The sequence below is a fragment of the Panthera tigris genome, chromosome D2, assembly GCF_018350195.1.
Source record: "Panthera tigris isolate Pti1 chromosome D2, P.tigris_Pti1_mat1.1, whole genome shotgun sequence".
In the NCBI taxonomy this organism is placed as follows: domain Eukaryota; kingdom Metazoa; phylum Chordata; class Mammalia; order Carnivora; family Felidae; genus Panthera; species Panthera tigris.
Window position 1 is genome coordinate 14,053,951 of NC_056670.1, and position 15,357 is coordinate 14,069,307.

The following is a 15,357-nucleotide window of genomic DNA, read 5'->3' on the forward strand; positions in this document are numbered from 1 at the left end:
CTAATTATTTTAAAAGCTTATAAAAAAGAGCCAATTCAATAAATACATCCTACTGTTTATGTGGGACCCTGCTGGGTGCAAAGGACAAAAATTAAGGAACACAGATTTTTTTTTTGTCCCTTAGGAATATTAATACTGTAAGAGAGAGAAGTTGTGACTATAATGTGTGGCACAGGAGATAGAGAAATTTCTGTGCAGGCCACAAAGTAGGCGTATTAGCTGTCATGGGGTAAATGAGGAGTTTCATTAAGGAGGAAACATTGGAATTAGACATGTAAGAACATGTAAGATTTGGCCAGGCAGAAAGAGGGAGAGGGAGGAGGAATTCTATGCAGAATTAACAGTGGTACCAAGACAAGAGAAAATACGGTATCTCTGAGAAATAGTAAACAGTCTAGTATGGTTGAAGGGCAGGAGATGTTGGTGATTGTAGTGGCAGGTGAGTTTGGAAAGATTAGTTACTGCCAAATTGCAGTGGGCCTTGAATTCAGGCTCAGGATTAACAGTTTATTTAATAAAGCATTTAATAACAGTTTATTTAATAAAGACCCTGAAGATGTTTGTGCAAGACAGTGAAACAACCCCAGCTTTACAGGACAGATCAGACGACTTGGGACTCCCTGGGTGATACATACTAGGAAATGGGGCGCCTGGGTGGCTTGGTCGGTTAAGTGTCCAACTTCAGCTCAGGTCATGATCTCATGGTCCGTGAGTTCGAGCCCCGCGTCGGGCTCTGTGCTGACAGCTCAGAGCCTGGAGCCTGTTTCAGATTCTGTGTCTCCCTCTCTCTCTGCCCCTCCCCTGTTCATCCTCTGTCTCTCTCTGTCTCAAAAATAAATAAATGTTAAAAAAAATTAATGAAGTAGGGTAGTAGCGGTGGGGTGGGTGGCAGGGGAGGGTTCTACACATGATTTGGAGTTACAACACCACCGACTTGGATGTGAATCATACAGTGATTGCTAGTGTAAGAGTAAGGAAGAAGTTAAAGGTAGTATTAAGATTTTATGCACTGTTACAAGATCATAGTGAGGCCAATTAACACCAATAGAAGGAGGAATGGTTTTCCGGGTGAGAATATAGAATGTATAGTTTGGGACATGTTAACATTGAGGGGCTGCTAGGACACATCGGGAGAAATGTCTGGGAGATGGTTAAAAACTCAGATTTGTAGATGGCAGAGATTTGGAAGTGATTTTCAAGGAGGTGAAAATTAGAGACACAAAACTGGATGAAATGGGAGGCAAGGTGGCCTTGGATGGAAAAGGCCATGGGCTGGAATGCTCTTCAAAGGGAATGATTGCTCAAGCTTGGAAGATGTGCTCTGGTGGTGGTGGTGGTGATGATGTCGATGCTATCGTTTATTGAGTACCTACTTATGTCTAGAAACAGTGCTTAGCTTTCATACATAGTGTTCTGTTTTACCTTGATGATCTTCTAAGTTAGACTGTTTTTATTCTTATTTGACAGGTGAGAAAACTGAGACCCAGTCGCGTCAAGTGACTTGCCCAAGGTCACAAAACTATAAATCGTAGAGCTGGGCTTTGAATCCAGTTCTGTCTGTCCCTAAATTCCATGTTATTAACCACTGCACTCTTCTATAGCTCTGCCGTGAACCTTGTGAGATTTCTATTTTTAGGAATTTGAAGACAAAGCATATCAGCTAAGGGAAAGAGAGTAAGGACTAGAGACACAGAGATAGTAAAGTAGCATCAGTGTGTGCTGAATTCATCCAGGTATAAGAGGAAACGATACATTTTTGGTGCAAATTCAATCTTCCAAACAAACACACTCTTCATTCGGGGCGATGTAGGGATTATGAATGGATCATCAAATCTCCATTTCTGAGTGTTCCGAGCAAAGTGGATTGAGTGTACTACTTTCCAACCCAGGATTCAGAAGTATAAACAAGTGGCCATGTCCCATAGGCAGGGCTGTAGAGGGCGAGAGGTCGGTCAGTGAGGTCCCAGAAGAGCTGTGGGGACCGTGCCTGGGTGTGTGAACACACTCATGAGAAGTGCTTGGTAAGTTGCAAACACGTACAAAAATACTGATTCTTGTCGTTGTTGTTTCGGGGTGGTGGTGCTGGTGGTGTTAGTTGCCTGCAAAGGAAAGTACAGTCAGTGGAGCAGAAGTGGAAGATCTGGTGGAGGAAAGAACTGCGAGTTGAAGGGAAAGGGAAGGACTAGTAGAATCAGGTCCAAGGTGGCTGAGAAGTTGACAAGAGAAGTAGGGGATGGGTAGCCTGGTCATTTTGCTGGGGTGACAAAAAACCTACCATTGACTTCAGTTAGACATCGATACCAGAAAGGAACTTATGGGCACGGTGTCATTTGTAGAAAATGCCCAGCCTTTACAGAGCTTTAATGCTAACCGAGATCTTCCTAAGTCCCAGGAGACCATCTGTCATGCTTCTAGGAAGGCCCTTGATAAAATCACTCAGCAGAGAAGCTTGTCCTTAGAGCCTTTCCCTCTGTGTGGTCGCCCCACAAACCAAAGAGTGGGGCTCTGGGAGGGGGGTGGTCAATGAAGGCAGCCTGCTTTGCCTCTCCTAGCCACATGGCCTTGTGGCAAGTCCCTTGATAATCACTTATTAGAGTCATAGAACATTCTGCAGCTTTTAAGTTGCTTTCACAAACATATCCCTGACAACCCCGGGGACCAGAGTTTCATAGCATTTCCTGGTATTTTGATTTATCTTAGCAGTTGACATTTTAGAAGCAGACGTCCTTCTTACTGTCTCTGCCTTCAAAACCTTTTCATTCATCTTGCGCTCAGAAGTCTTGCTCAAATTTTTTTAAAGCTACCTTTCAGCATCTAAAATTCTTTAAATTTTTTAAATGTTTATTTAGTTTTGAGAGAGAGAAAGTGAGTGAGTGGGCAATGGTAGAGAGACAGGGAGACACAGAATCTGAAGCAGGTTCCAGGCTCTGAGCTGTCAGCACAGAGCCTGATGTGGGGCTTGAACTCACCAACCGTGAGATCTTGACCTGAGCTGAAGTTGGACGCTTAACCAACTGAGCCACCCAGGCACCCCTCAGCATCTAAAATTCTAATAGCATTTTAATGCAGGCTAAAGATAACAGAACTTGGATTATTTTCTAATTTCTTAGAAACACCAAGCCAAACACTCTTCAACAGATAAAATCAAAAAACAGAAAACACAAACTTACAATTTAGGAGAAGTCTAGAAGTCCAGCAATCCAAAAGTAACCCGTAAAGCCTTTTGATGCAATAATGCCTGCAGGTGAGCCAGATCTGCAGAGAGTTAAATATCCCAATGTGCTTTGGACTTTAAATTGGTGTTAACAGTAAGATCTGACTTAAAAAAAATTAAGCTTTGGAGAAAAATACCGGGATCTCTGTAGATGATCATTGCTTGCTAAAGGGATTTAAGAAAGTTACCAGGTAGCAGCTGGATGAATCAATACCCAGCCCCAAATGGTATCATTTATTTAAAAAAATTGTAATTTCTAGTTAGTGATTAGCTTTCATGGATGATTTAAACAAAATTTTAAAAAAATGGAAGCAGCCTATTTGGTCAAAATATGTACTAAGAGCTCACAGTAAATGTAGCAAATGCACATGCATGGGTACACCCACACCCACACCCACACAAGGTCCTTGATGAAATCCAATGTCTGTGCATTACCACTCAGCAGGGCTACCTACTGGGCACAGATATTTGCAAAATCCTAGAAAAGTGGTGAAACCACCAGCATCCCCATGAGGCTGCCTGCTCCATATATTTCAGATGATAAAAGAAGGTGTTCCACGTATTCAATGGGGATGAAATCAGAGAACAGGGAGAGAGGGAACTACATCTAGTTGGTGTAACTGAGTTGACAGTTCTCATAAATGGAGGGGCCAGAGAAGGATGGTTGGGGATGAAAAAAACCAAACTCTAATCCCTGAAAGAGGTGTAAATTGAAAAAAAGAACACCGCTAGTTTTGCTTTCCTTATACCCAAATCTCCCCCTTCGTTGCGTGCAGAGACTGACCCGGAGGTCCATCAAATTGACTCATTTCCTGAACTCTGAGCAGAAGTGAGATGAGCTACTTTCAGGCCTCTCCTCTCTAGCCTGTGGATGAGCGTCGCCATCTTGAAGTTGCATGTTGAAGATGAAGAGCCATAGCGAAGGGGTCTGGGTCCCAGAGTCACTGCTCAGGGGAGAGCTATCTGGTGACTAGGAATACGTTTTGAATGTGAATGAGTTTGGGCTACTCACCAGGTGTGCGTGTGATGGCACCTGGTGTTACACAGTGCCCCCTCTCCCCTCAGGCATGCTGCGTTAGGTGGGCACCAACAGTATCCTGTAAGACCCTGGGTTAACGGCTGCTTCCGCCTCGCCCCTCAGATTCCCCTACGTCCCTGGAATTCAGGAGATTCCTAAGAAATTGAAGGGAGTAGGTAGGTGGCCAGCTGCTCTTCCATTTTTCTTTTTTTTTTTTTTAATGTTTATTCATTTTTTGAGAGACAGAGGCAGAGCTGAGTGGGGAAGGGGCAGAGAGAGAGGGAGACACAGAACCCGAAGCAGGCTCCAGGCTCTGAGCCATTAGCACAGAGCCTGATGCGGGGCTCGAATTTGTGAACTGTGAGATCATGACCTAAGCCAAAGTGTGACGCTCAACCGACTGAGCCACCCAGGCGCCCAGCTGCTCTTCTATTTCTAATAAGGAGTAAACATGGGGGATTCCTGGAGGAAACCTTCTAGAGGTTCTTAAATTCATTTCATTTATTTTCTTATGGTGAAGTATCTCTTCCTTAGGATGCCTTTCTATGGAGATACTTGTATTTACAAGTCAAAAGCTAAGAAGGCACACTTAGGTTCTTATGTGCTCATGTCAGCTCTCAGAGAGAAAGTGCCCTTCCCAGGGAGATTCCCCAGCCATTGGGTTCCCTCTCGGCCATTTTTCTCTATTCTAGACTCCTGCCATTACTGTTCCTGAGGCTCCTAATACAACTGCAGTTATTACTGGCTTGCGGCTTTATGTGTATTTCCAAATCTCCCCAGGAAGCATATTCTTTTTTTCAGTAAGAGAAAAAAAATTCACCATGTTTTGTTCTGAGCTAAAATTCACAACTCATTATTACACTGTAATTACATGAAGTCTCATTTCCCATAATTTCAGTAACTCTTTTTTTTTTTTTTTTTTTTTTGATAATTTAGAGAAGATTGACCTCGGCTGAAGTTTACCAGTATTTTAACTCAAGGAAAGGGTTTTCTTGGGATGCCTGGCTGCTTCAGTCTGCAGAGCATACAACTCTTGATCTCAGGGTGGTGTGTTTGAGCCCCACGTTGGGTGTAGAGATTACTTCAAAAAAGGGGGGGGGGTTTCAAAAATGTGACAATGCTGAATACAAGAAAAAATATGGAAGGGAAAATATCATTGTTTAAAATGTTTTTAAAAATATGTTTTGGGGGGTCTCCTGGGTGGCTCAGTCAGTTAAGCGTCTGGCTTCGGCTCAGGTCATGATCTCACTGTTCATGGGTTCAAGCCCCGCATTGGGCTCTGTGCTGACAGCTCGGAGCCTGGAACCTGCTTCGGATTCTGTGTCTCCCCTCTCTCTGCCCCTTCTATGCTCAGGCCCTGTCTCTCTCAAAAATAAACATTAGGGGCACCTGGGTGGCTCAGTTGGTTAAGCGTCTGACATCAGCTCAGGTCATGATCTAGCAGTTCGTGAGTTTGAGCCCCGTGTCAGGCTCTGTGCTGACAGCTCTTAGCCTGGAGCCTGCTCTGGATTCTGTGTCCTTCTCTGTCTGCCCTTCCCCCACTTGTGCTCTGTCTCTATCAAAAATAAATAAGTGTATAAATTTTTTTAATAAAAAAAATAAATAAACATTAAAGAATTAAAAAAATATATGTTCTGGGATGCCAGGGTAGCTTGGTCGGTTAAGCATCTGAGTCTTGATTTGGGCTCAAGTCATTGTTTGTGGGTTCCAGCCCCACACTGGGCCCTGTACTGACAGTGCAAAGCCTGCTTGGGATTCTCTCTCTCTCTCTCTCTCTGCCCCTACCCTGATTGTGCTCTCTCTCTCTCTCAAAATTAATAAACTAAGAAAATATGTTTTAAGCACTGTGGAGAACTTTCACATCCTCTTTATTTCTCTATCATTGACGCATTTCTTATAAATCATTCCTAGTCATCCTTAAAGCAGTTTGACTGAGGAGTCCTGCTGGGCCATCACAAGCCCAGCTGCATGGGAAGGATCTGTTTGGAACCAGGCAGCAACCATGGATCTCCACACTGGGGGGGGATTGAGGCCACGGCCAGGAGCCCGGGGACTGGCTGGTCAGCGCAGCCCTCCTAGGCTGCTCCTCGGGGTCTGGTATTCCTTGCTCCAGAACCAAAGTCCTAGGAGACTGCAGCCTGCTGGCCAAGTGCAGTTCACCCCTCGTTTCCCTCCCTGGACTGTGCGGGGGAGGGGTGGTGGCACCCATATGGAGCATCTGTTCCCTTCAGCCTCCGAACCGATGCAATGTGCTGTTTTAAATAGGGATCAGATGCCGGGCAGCCAAAACCAAGCCAACTACCCAGGAAATGTCCTCTCTGCTTGTAAGATTTTGGCAAAGGCATTTTAACTCATTTCATGGGGCAACCGTTTATTATCTAATAAACCACTTTATTGAGATATTATCCACATGCTGTAAAATTCCCCCCTTTGAAGTGTATGAAAAATTGAATTTTATTTAAAACATTTTTAATGTTTATTTATTTTTGAGAGAGAGAGAGTGAGAGACAGAATGTGAGTGGGGGAGGGGCAGAAAGAGAGGGAGACACAGAATCTGAAGCAGGCTCCAGGCTCCGAGCTATCAGTACAGAGCCTGAAGCAGGGCTGAAACTCACAAACGTCAAAATCATGACCTGAGCCGAAGTCAGATGCTTAACTGACTGAGCCACCCAGGCACCCCGAAACTGAATTTTAGAATATTCACAGAATTGTACAACCACAACCACATTCCAATTTTAGAACAAATCATTTATTTTCAAAATCGAGTATGAAGAACTCCACATTATGCGTCCCTAGCTAGATTTGGAAACACACCTGTTCTACAGGGTGGTAGGTTCTCTGGCAACAGTTTCTTCTCTCCTGTTTCTCTTCAGCCTGAGCGTCTGCAGAGCAGGTATGAGTTCCCAGAGACAGCTGTGACTCGATGTGGCAAGGCGGCTGGTCACTTCGTGTCCTCTGGCTCCAAATGGTCACGTTCTGACAGAGAAGGTAGGATTGGAGGCTTCTAAGCGTCTTTGGGACCCTGATCAGCAGCAGAGGCCCCGTATCCTCTTTGTACTTTCTATCTTTACTTCTACTCTTCAAAGGAGCAAAATTGGAAGAATCCTTTCATTGCTATCCAGACTGGCCTCTAGAGGGCAGACGATTCCCCAGACAGAGCACTGATGGAGCCTGTTTCTCAAAGCCATGCCATGGTTCCATTGGAAGGGACTCTTTTTCTGGGATTCTTCTCTTCATAGACCCCTTCTGGGTTAGCCACAGCTCACACCAGTCCTTGAAACCTGCTTGGGGTGGAGGTGGGAAGTTGTGGTTTGTATCCTTTCTGGAAAGAAAGCTCTCAAAGCCCCTCAACCCTCTTCCAACTCGTGTTTATAATGTCCTGAGAGGACCATTAACCATTCCTGAGAGTTTTAACCTTTTTATGTCACATACCTCACCTTTAATATATTTTTTTTATTATTATAACATGTAAATAACATAAAATTTACCATGGAGGCATTTCCAGGTGGACGTTTCAGCGGCACTGGGTACCTTCACATTGTTGTGCCCCGTTACCACCATCTGTCTCCAAAACATTTTTATCTTACAAAATTGAAACCGTGTCCCCACTGAATGAAAACTCTTCATTTCCAGCCGCTAGCGACCAAACCTCTGTGTCTATGAACTTGACTATTCTGGGTACCTCATATAAGTGGATCATGTATTTGTCCTTTTGTGACTTCTTTCAGCATTATGTCTTCAATGTCCATCCATGGTGTAGCGTGTGTCAGAATGTTCTTTTTTTTTTAAGGCTGAATAATATTCCACTGTGTGTACATGTTGTTTATTCATCTGTTGATGGACACTTGTGGTACTTCCACCCCTTGGCTTTTGTGAATAAGGCTGCTATGACCCTAGTGGACAAATACCCCTTTGAGTCCCTGCTTTCAATTCTTTTGGGTCTTTACTGTCTTTTAGGCCAAATGGGCGTGCGGGGTAAATCTCCTCTAGTGTAGGCTTTCCCAACTTTTTCATGCTGTGGCTTCCATAGGAAATGTTTGTTTGGCACCCTGACGTGACAAAATCATGGAGGTGACTCGTCCAGGCTCCGCTAAGGGGGCTGAGGGGTTCCCCCTCACAGCACACACTGGACACATCAGGCAGGGAGCTCTCTGTTTTGGACAGCTCAACTCACCAGTTCTTATTTATTATTCTAATTTATTTTTAGTTTTTAATTTACATCCAAGTTAGTTAGCATATAGTGCAATAATGATTTCAGGAGCAGAACCCAGTGATTCATCCCCTGCGTATAACGCCCAGTGCTCACCCCAACAAGCATCCTTCTTAATGCCCCTTGTCCATATAGCCACCCCCTCACCCACAAACCCTCCAGCAACCGCCAGTTTGTTCTCTACTTTTAAGAGTCTCTTATGTTTTGTCTGCCTCCCTGTTTTTGTTATTATTTTTGTTTCCCTTCCCTTATGTTCATCTGTTTCGTCTCTTAAAGTCCTCATATGAGTGAAGTCATATGGTATTTGTCTTTCTCTAATTTCGCTTAGCATAATACACTCCATTCATGTTGGAGCGAGTGGCAAGATTTCATTGTTTATGATCAACGAGTAATATTCCATTGTATATATAAACCACATCTTCTTCATCCATTCATCTGTCAATGGACATTTGGGCTCTTCCCATACTTTGGCTGCTGTAAACATTGGGTACATGTGCCCCTTCCAAACAGCACACTTGTATCCTTTGGATAAATGTGCTATTGCTGGGTCACAGGGTCGTTCTAGTTTTAATTTTTTGAGGGACCTCCATACTGTTTTCCAGAGTGGCCGCACCAGTTTGCATTCCCACCCGCAGTGCAAAAAGATCCTCTCTGTCCGCATCCTCGCCAACATCCGTTGTTGCCTGAGTTGTCACTGTCAGCCACTCTGACAGGTGTGAGGTGGTACCTCATTGTGGTTTGGATTTGTATTTCCCTGATGATGATGAGTGATGTTGAGCCTCAGCTCACCAGTTCTGACCCCAAGGAGCAAGTGAGGCATGGTGTATGGTCGCTCTAGGTGTGGCTGGCAGGGTGACGTGTCCTGAAGAAGCTTGCCGTCTCGTCTCCTCTCTGCTCCCCCCACACCCACCCTTAGAGAACCTGGCCGTTCGCAGCTGCAGAATGAGAGGCATTGGACCTCACGGCCCCTGGCTGCAGCTGCCTGGAACAGGATATTGAGGCTGGTACCTCAAATTCTCTACAGAGCTAGAACGAGGTTAGGACACTGAGGCAGAAGTGAGGGGTGGGAGTGGAGCTGGAAGACCGTGCCAACATGGCGACCGAGGCCGCCACTTGGAGGTAGCTATGAGGGCAACGTGAGCTGAGGAAGCAGTCTGTGCAGAAAAAAGAGAGACACAAGCAACACCCAGAGCTGAGTAGGGGGCAGGCGCCTGGAGGGAAAGGAGAGGGGGGGTGAAGGGAGAGGAGGAGGGGAGGGAGACGATGCCTCAAGACATTTTGTATGAGGCCCAGATGGCTGTTTTGCATTTTGCTTTTGTGCCAGTCACCTCTGTCGTCACCATGAGAATCTTCGCCCCTTGAGGTGGCTGGGTGGGTTTTCATGCCTTGGTGGTGCGGGAGGGTGGGACCTGCTGGGAGCGGGAATGGGCGGGAGTGGGCACCGTGGGAATGCAACAACGGGGCCGCCAACACAGCACGAAATGCTTCTTTTTTAAATAGTTTATTCATCTGTTTGGCCAAACAGGTAATGGAAACTGAGAATAATAATTTGCTAAAAAGTTCAGGTCACGAATGCCCCCTTCCCGTATGAAACGAAAGACTCCATGGTTAACAGAGTGCACCATTGGGTTATGACAACATTTCAAAATAAGGTCTCCATTTCGTATGTAACAATGTAAACTTCAAAAATAGTAAACTCTAACCCCCTTGTCCCTCTTTACAAGATCTATCACAGATAGAATTTTTCTGGCAGACCTAAATTGTGTAAGTAAACAGCCTGGTGCTTTAAAAGTTTCATAAAAAGGTTTACAGGTTCAGGAAGTTAATTTTTCCAGCTTGGTCACGAAGTGAAAGCAATTCACCTCCGGCATAGTCTACCTTATATGTGCATTGCACACCGCTAACCATGTGCCATTACACAGGTCACCAGCTTGTCATTTTTTGTACACACACACACATATATAGTTTTATTGGTTTCTAAAGATTTTTACACCTAAATGAGAAGACGGCGCCAGTGACTTACAATGTCACCTCGCTTCACGTAGGTAAAGACGAAAATTCTGTAGAAGGCACTGTAATTTCTCTTGCATGATCTTACACAGACACAGGAGAGCAGCCAGCTGGGGCTTGGGCTTCTCTTTCCCTCTCTGTCACCCGGCGCGGGCCTGTCCTCCTCCAACCGTCACCCCGAGGTTAAGTCCACAGTCGATGGGTTCTGCAGTCCGTTTCCCTTTGCCGCGTCACCTCTTAACGTCCTCATCCATCCATCCCTCCGTCCGCCCAGATTGACCGAACAGTCAGCTTTTGGTTCGTTGAGATCCCTTAAAATTAAGAATACAGCTCTGGTATAAAACAAAATATGACCCTACCATAGCTGGAAAGTAATCACAGTGTGCAATGTAATTTTCAGTCGCTAAGATTCAGAACACTTGGCCCTGCCTCTCGTCGTCCCCGGACAATCAATGCCAGGGTAACTGTAACCAGCTTTACATTCACTGAAAAAGGGCCGCGAGGCTCTTCTTGTCTCTCTCATTTTGAACTGGTAACCTTAGGAGAAAGGTCTGATGTGGAAAAAGTGCAAGCAAATTGGACATGCCAATAAATACCGTATAACTTACCGCAGATTACCGGAACTGTACAGGTATGTACACCTTACCAAACCGAGGGGCCCCCGCCAGGAAGAGACCCCCCAAGTCACTAACAACGAGCGTGAGCGTTCGCCGCAGAGTTCTGGAGGGCCCACGGTCAGCGGGCGAACGAAGGGCGGGCTCTTCTGTTCTTGCTCTGAGGTCCCGAGCCCGGGTCTGCAGCGCCCTCCGCCGTCTCCTCCTTCTTCCTCACCTTGAGGCGGGTCAGCAGCTTGATCAACCAGACATCCCACTCCTCGGGCAAGAGCAGGAGGAGGAAGCCCAGGCCGATGATGATGATGGCGATGACCCGGACCCCGTTGAAGACGATCTTACTGGTGTAGTGATCAACCACTGCACGAGACCGAGAAAAGCCGGGTTACTCGGAGGTGAGCCAGGCGCGGGGGCTGGGGCGTGCCCTCGCGGGCCGGCAGGAAGCGGTCTTCCTTGACCGCAGGATCTTCCTCAGGGTGGCTTCGTTCCTTGCGGGCAGGGGCTGCCTCTCAATTTTATAAGCCTGGTGCTTGTATGTCACTTCCCCAAACTGACATGGCACCTCAGTTCAGGCACTGATTTATGTGACAGGCAAAAAAAATGGTGGGGGGGGGGGCAATTGGAGATACAACCCCCCCCCCCCCCCGGAAGATTATTTTTGGCCCACCTCCCGAGGGTCCGGGGGAGGGGGGGCGGGCAGGATAATGAAAACATTATTGCTTTCTTTATATTTTTGGTACTTTTCATGTTTTTTTTTTTTACAATGACGTTTTGTATTTATAACTTAAAAGCATTATTTCCCAATATCCTCATAGGTACGGTTTAAAGGCCAAAGTCACACTGGTGTTTTGAAGATAATAAATATAAATTCTTGTTCCGCCCCAGGCCGTTATTAGCACGACACTTCAAAGCCACCTGGGTCGTCACTGACTATCCAAGTTTATTAAAGGTCCACGGGGCACATGGCTCATACCCGACCCACATCGGGTGAGGGAACACAGTGAGAAGCAGGATTAACGTCCGGTCATAAAAATCTACACCATCACTCTCTTCATACCGGAATGGTCAAAACCACTGGGGATATTAAGGTTTTTCTTTTTTCCTTTTTTTTTTTTTTGCTTCATTTCCCTGCGTTCTTAATTAAAACCAGACAAAGCAAATTTGGAGGCCGCCTTCTACACAAGAGACACCAACTGCTTACTTTTCTATCACTTCGTGACAGAGCGTTTGCTGACTTCGAGCACGTGGCCTTTGAAAGCCACCTTGCTGGCCGGCGGTCGCCGGCTCTCCACGTGTGGGCCCAGGATGTGGCCCCGGATATGGCCCGGCTCTGGCCTTCTCCCCTCACGGGTCTCCACTCTCCCTGCCTCCCCCCAGCCTCCCCTCCCTGCCTCTCACCTTGCCACTAGGGGAGGCAGAGAAAGACACAGGGATAAGAGTTAAAACGGGAAGAGACACTGTTAGCAGCCCTTTGGTGGAACTAAAGTGCCTCTTTTGTCTCACTGCAATTCAGCAAGGCTTTAATTTTTAATAATGGTGGAACATTCTGTGAATTCAACGGACGGGGACAGTCAATTAGCAAGGCCCACGGGCTGCGCCCCAGATAGGCGCCAGGGAGGGTCGGGAAACCACCCAATGGCTCCGCTCTGACACATCAGGTAACAGTGGCCACCTTTGCTCCTCTCTTCCACTGGGGAATTGGATGTGATCCCTTCCTTGGCCGCAGAATTAAACTCCTAGGTTGCAGGTGAGTGATGAGAAATGATGCTGATTTCTCTCTCAAACCCCTGGCTGTATGATACGGACAAAGTAAGCATCCGTCTAGGAACCACCTGTGATACGCCTTCTCCAAGTGAAGAACGCCGTGACTACAAAGACGCCGTAAGGGGTAGGGGGTAAGCTGAGAAGTTATTTTCCAGAAGGCAGCAGAGTCTGGAGGCTCACAGTGTGGACCGCTTCTTACCAGCTCTCTCTGACGCATTCAGCCTTTTGAGATATTGACTGAGGGGAGGTACTACCTTCACATTCGGGTGGGACAAGCAAAGACCCAGCGAGGCAATGGGTTGGGACCACCATCCTCCAGGTGGGCAGAGCCTGTGCTGCCACCCCCGCCGGGCCTTTTTCCACACGCTGCCCTGAGGTGCCCCTAGGAGGGTCTGGGGCCAGGGTGAGGCACATACAGAACAAGCGGGACAGGAGGGGTGAGGAACCAGATCACAGGAAAAGGCTTCGGAAATTGAGAGCTGTCAACGGGGCGAGTGCTACAGAGAGAAGAGATTTACAAACCCTTCTCCGGCTAACGACAGGTTATACGGGGGCGTCAGGTGTGGGGGGGCGGTGGCTACGGGAAGAAAATCCAAAATTGCCACCAGGATGAGCCAGGAAAGGAGGAAGGTGGGGGGCAGGCGACCACAAAGTTTTGGAAGAGCTGCCGACTGTCCCCAGCAGAAAACAAAGCAAGGTCCCGAGTCACCGGGGGAAAGGGCTCTCGCTCTCCGGGGAGGCGGAGAATCACGTGCGCACTCCTTCTGTCTGTAAACCCTACATCATACCCATCACACCCTGAGCACATTTTCTGCCCCAGAAAGTCACTTGCAAATATTAAAAGTTTCTTCCCGCTACATATTTTTCCATGCTTCTTACTCATATGAATGACACTCCTCTCCGGTCCTCACGTCAGTTAGCCCTGAGATGGCTTTAGACTAGCTGTACTTTGGTGTTCTACGTGAAAATCAATGCATTCTGGAGAAATACCGTATATATGAGAAACACCGACTTGTACCTAAGTGCTTGCTTTCTTTCGTTTTTTATTTATTTATTTTGAGAGAGAGCGAGCAGGCTCCACGCTGTCAACATGAAGCCCGACATGGGGCTCGATCCCACGAACCGTGAGATCATGACCTGAGCCGAAATCAAGAGTCAGACACTCAACCGACTGAGCCACCCAGGCACCCCTAAGTGCTTTCTTTTTATACAGAAGGTTAAATCTGCTTTCCATGGCAGGCACAGCAAGAGTGTGTGTGAGTATGTGTGTTTGTAAGCATGCACACGTGTGTGTGTGTGTGTGTGTGTGTGTGTGTGTGTGTGCAAGCAGATACTGGAAGCCATACTGGCTTACCTGCATTCACAGGTACACTGAGGACGATTCCAACAGACATCAGAGTGGGATACGTAACAGCAATTCCAAAATTTAATACAATATTGAATGCTGAAATAAAGAAGACAGAGGGTGTTATTTGTGGCTGGCCCTGGACTTTACAGCCTCCCTGGTCTGTCCCACCCCACCTTCTCTGATGAGGCTGGAGTCACGGGAGTTACCACTGACTCAGTGACCTTGGGTGGGGATTAGGGTCGAACACCCTGATTATGTAGCTTTCCTTCCTTCCCTGAGCTCTGAAGAAGGGAAAAGAAATGCGGAAAAGGTGGTCAGCGGGAAGGCACTGGAAAAGAGGGCTGGGGCTATCCTACTCATCCTACATCCCGGTGCTTTCTGCCGGCAGTGACCATGGCAGGCGCTTCGGGTTATGCACTTTTAGATGGAAACTGGGCGAGGCACCTTCTTGGCCACTTTTCTGCCTAGGACCCGCCTTCCATCAAGGAATGGTGATGATGATATTAACAGTAATGATAACTGATAATATCTATTGGACACCGATGTGTATTAGACACTGTTCTAAGAACCTTGCACGTATTATTTGCCAACTCCCTACCGGTCCTGTGGGGACTGTTCTGTTATCCGTTCTGTTATCAGTAGGTCACTACTCAGAGCGGCAGTGACCATGGCTACTGCTGCCTCGACTGTGGTTCTGAATTAGAATCCAGTGCCATCTTTACAAGGACTTAACAGTCTTTAAAGACTCAACCATCTTGAAAAGCACTGGGAATTTCAGCATAACAACAGAATGCTTTTCTTCTTCAGGGCATGGGTTTGCAGATGCCCCTTGAGCTGCCCGGTCCTGTTCACCCATCATTGCTTCTGACGGCGGGGATTCTGACGGGGTGATCGACACTTACTCAATAAGAGGACTGAAAATCCACAAAGGTTTCCCCATGGAATGTCATCGAAGGAGCTCCAGTATTCCACTTTGGTAAAGTAGAGGATGACGGGAATACAGGTGATGAAGAGGATGTTAAACACACCCAAAATGGACAAAAATAAGGCGGCTTCTCCGAACTTAGCACTGCCCAGGAGGAGCTTGAACAGAACCTGCCGGAGGAAGCAGAGGAGGCCGGGTGAAGACTCGCCCCAGACGTCACCTTGTCACAGGGGGAGTAGAATGCACCTGATGAGGCT

At 46.8% G+C, this 15,357-nt stretch overlaps 1 protein-coding gene across 1 annotated transcript in view; it reads right to left on the reverse strand.

Moving 5' to 3' along the window:
- Positions 1–9,927: 9,927 nt before the first annotated feature.
- SLC35F3 (solute carrier family 35 member F3) overlaps positions 9,928–15,357 on the reverse strand; it is a 406,084-nt gene continuing 400,654 nt past the window's right edge. The window contains exons 6-8 of the mRNA XM_042960391.1: positions 15,078–15,270; positions 14,182–14,271; positions 9,928–11,423 (exon numbers count right to left, since the gene is read on the reverse strand). Of these exons, the coding sequence (XP_042816325.1) occupies positions 11,188–11,423; positions 14,182–14,271; positions 15,078–15,270 (519 nt within the window). The 3' untranslated portion in view covers positions 9,928–11,187. The remainder of the gene's footprint in view (positions 11,424–14,181; positions 14,272–15,077; positions 15,271–15,357) is intronic.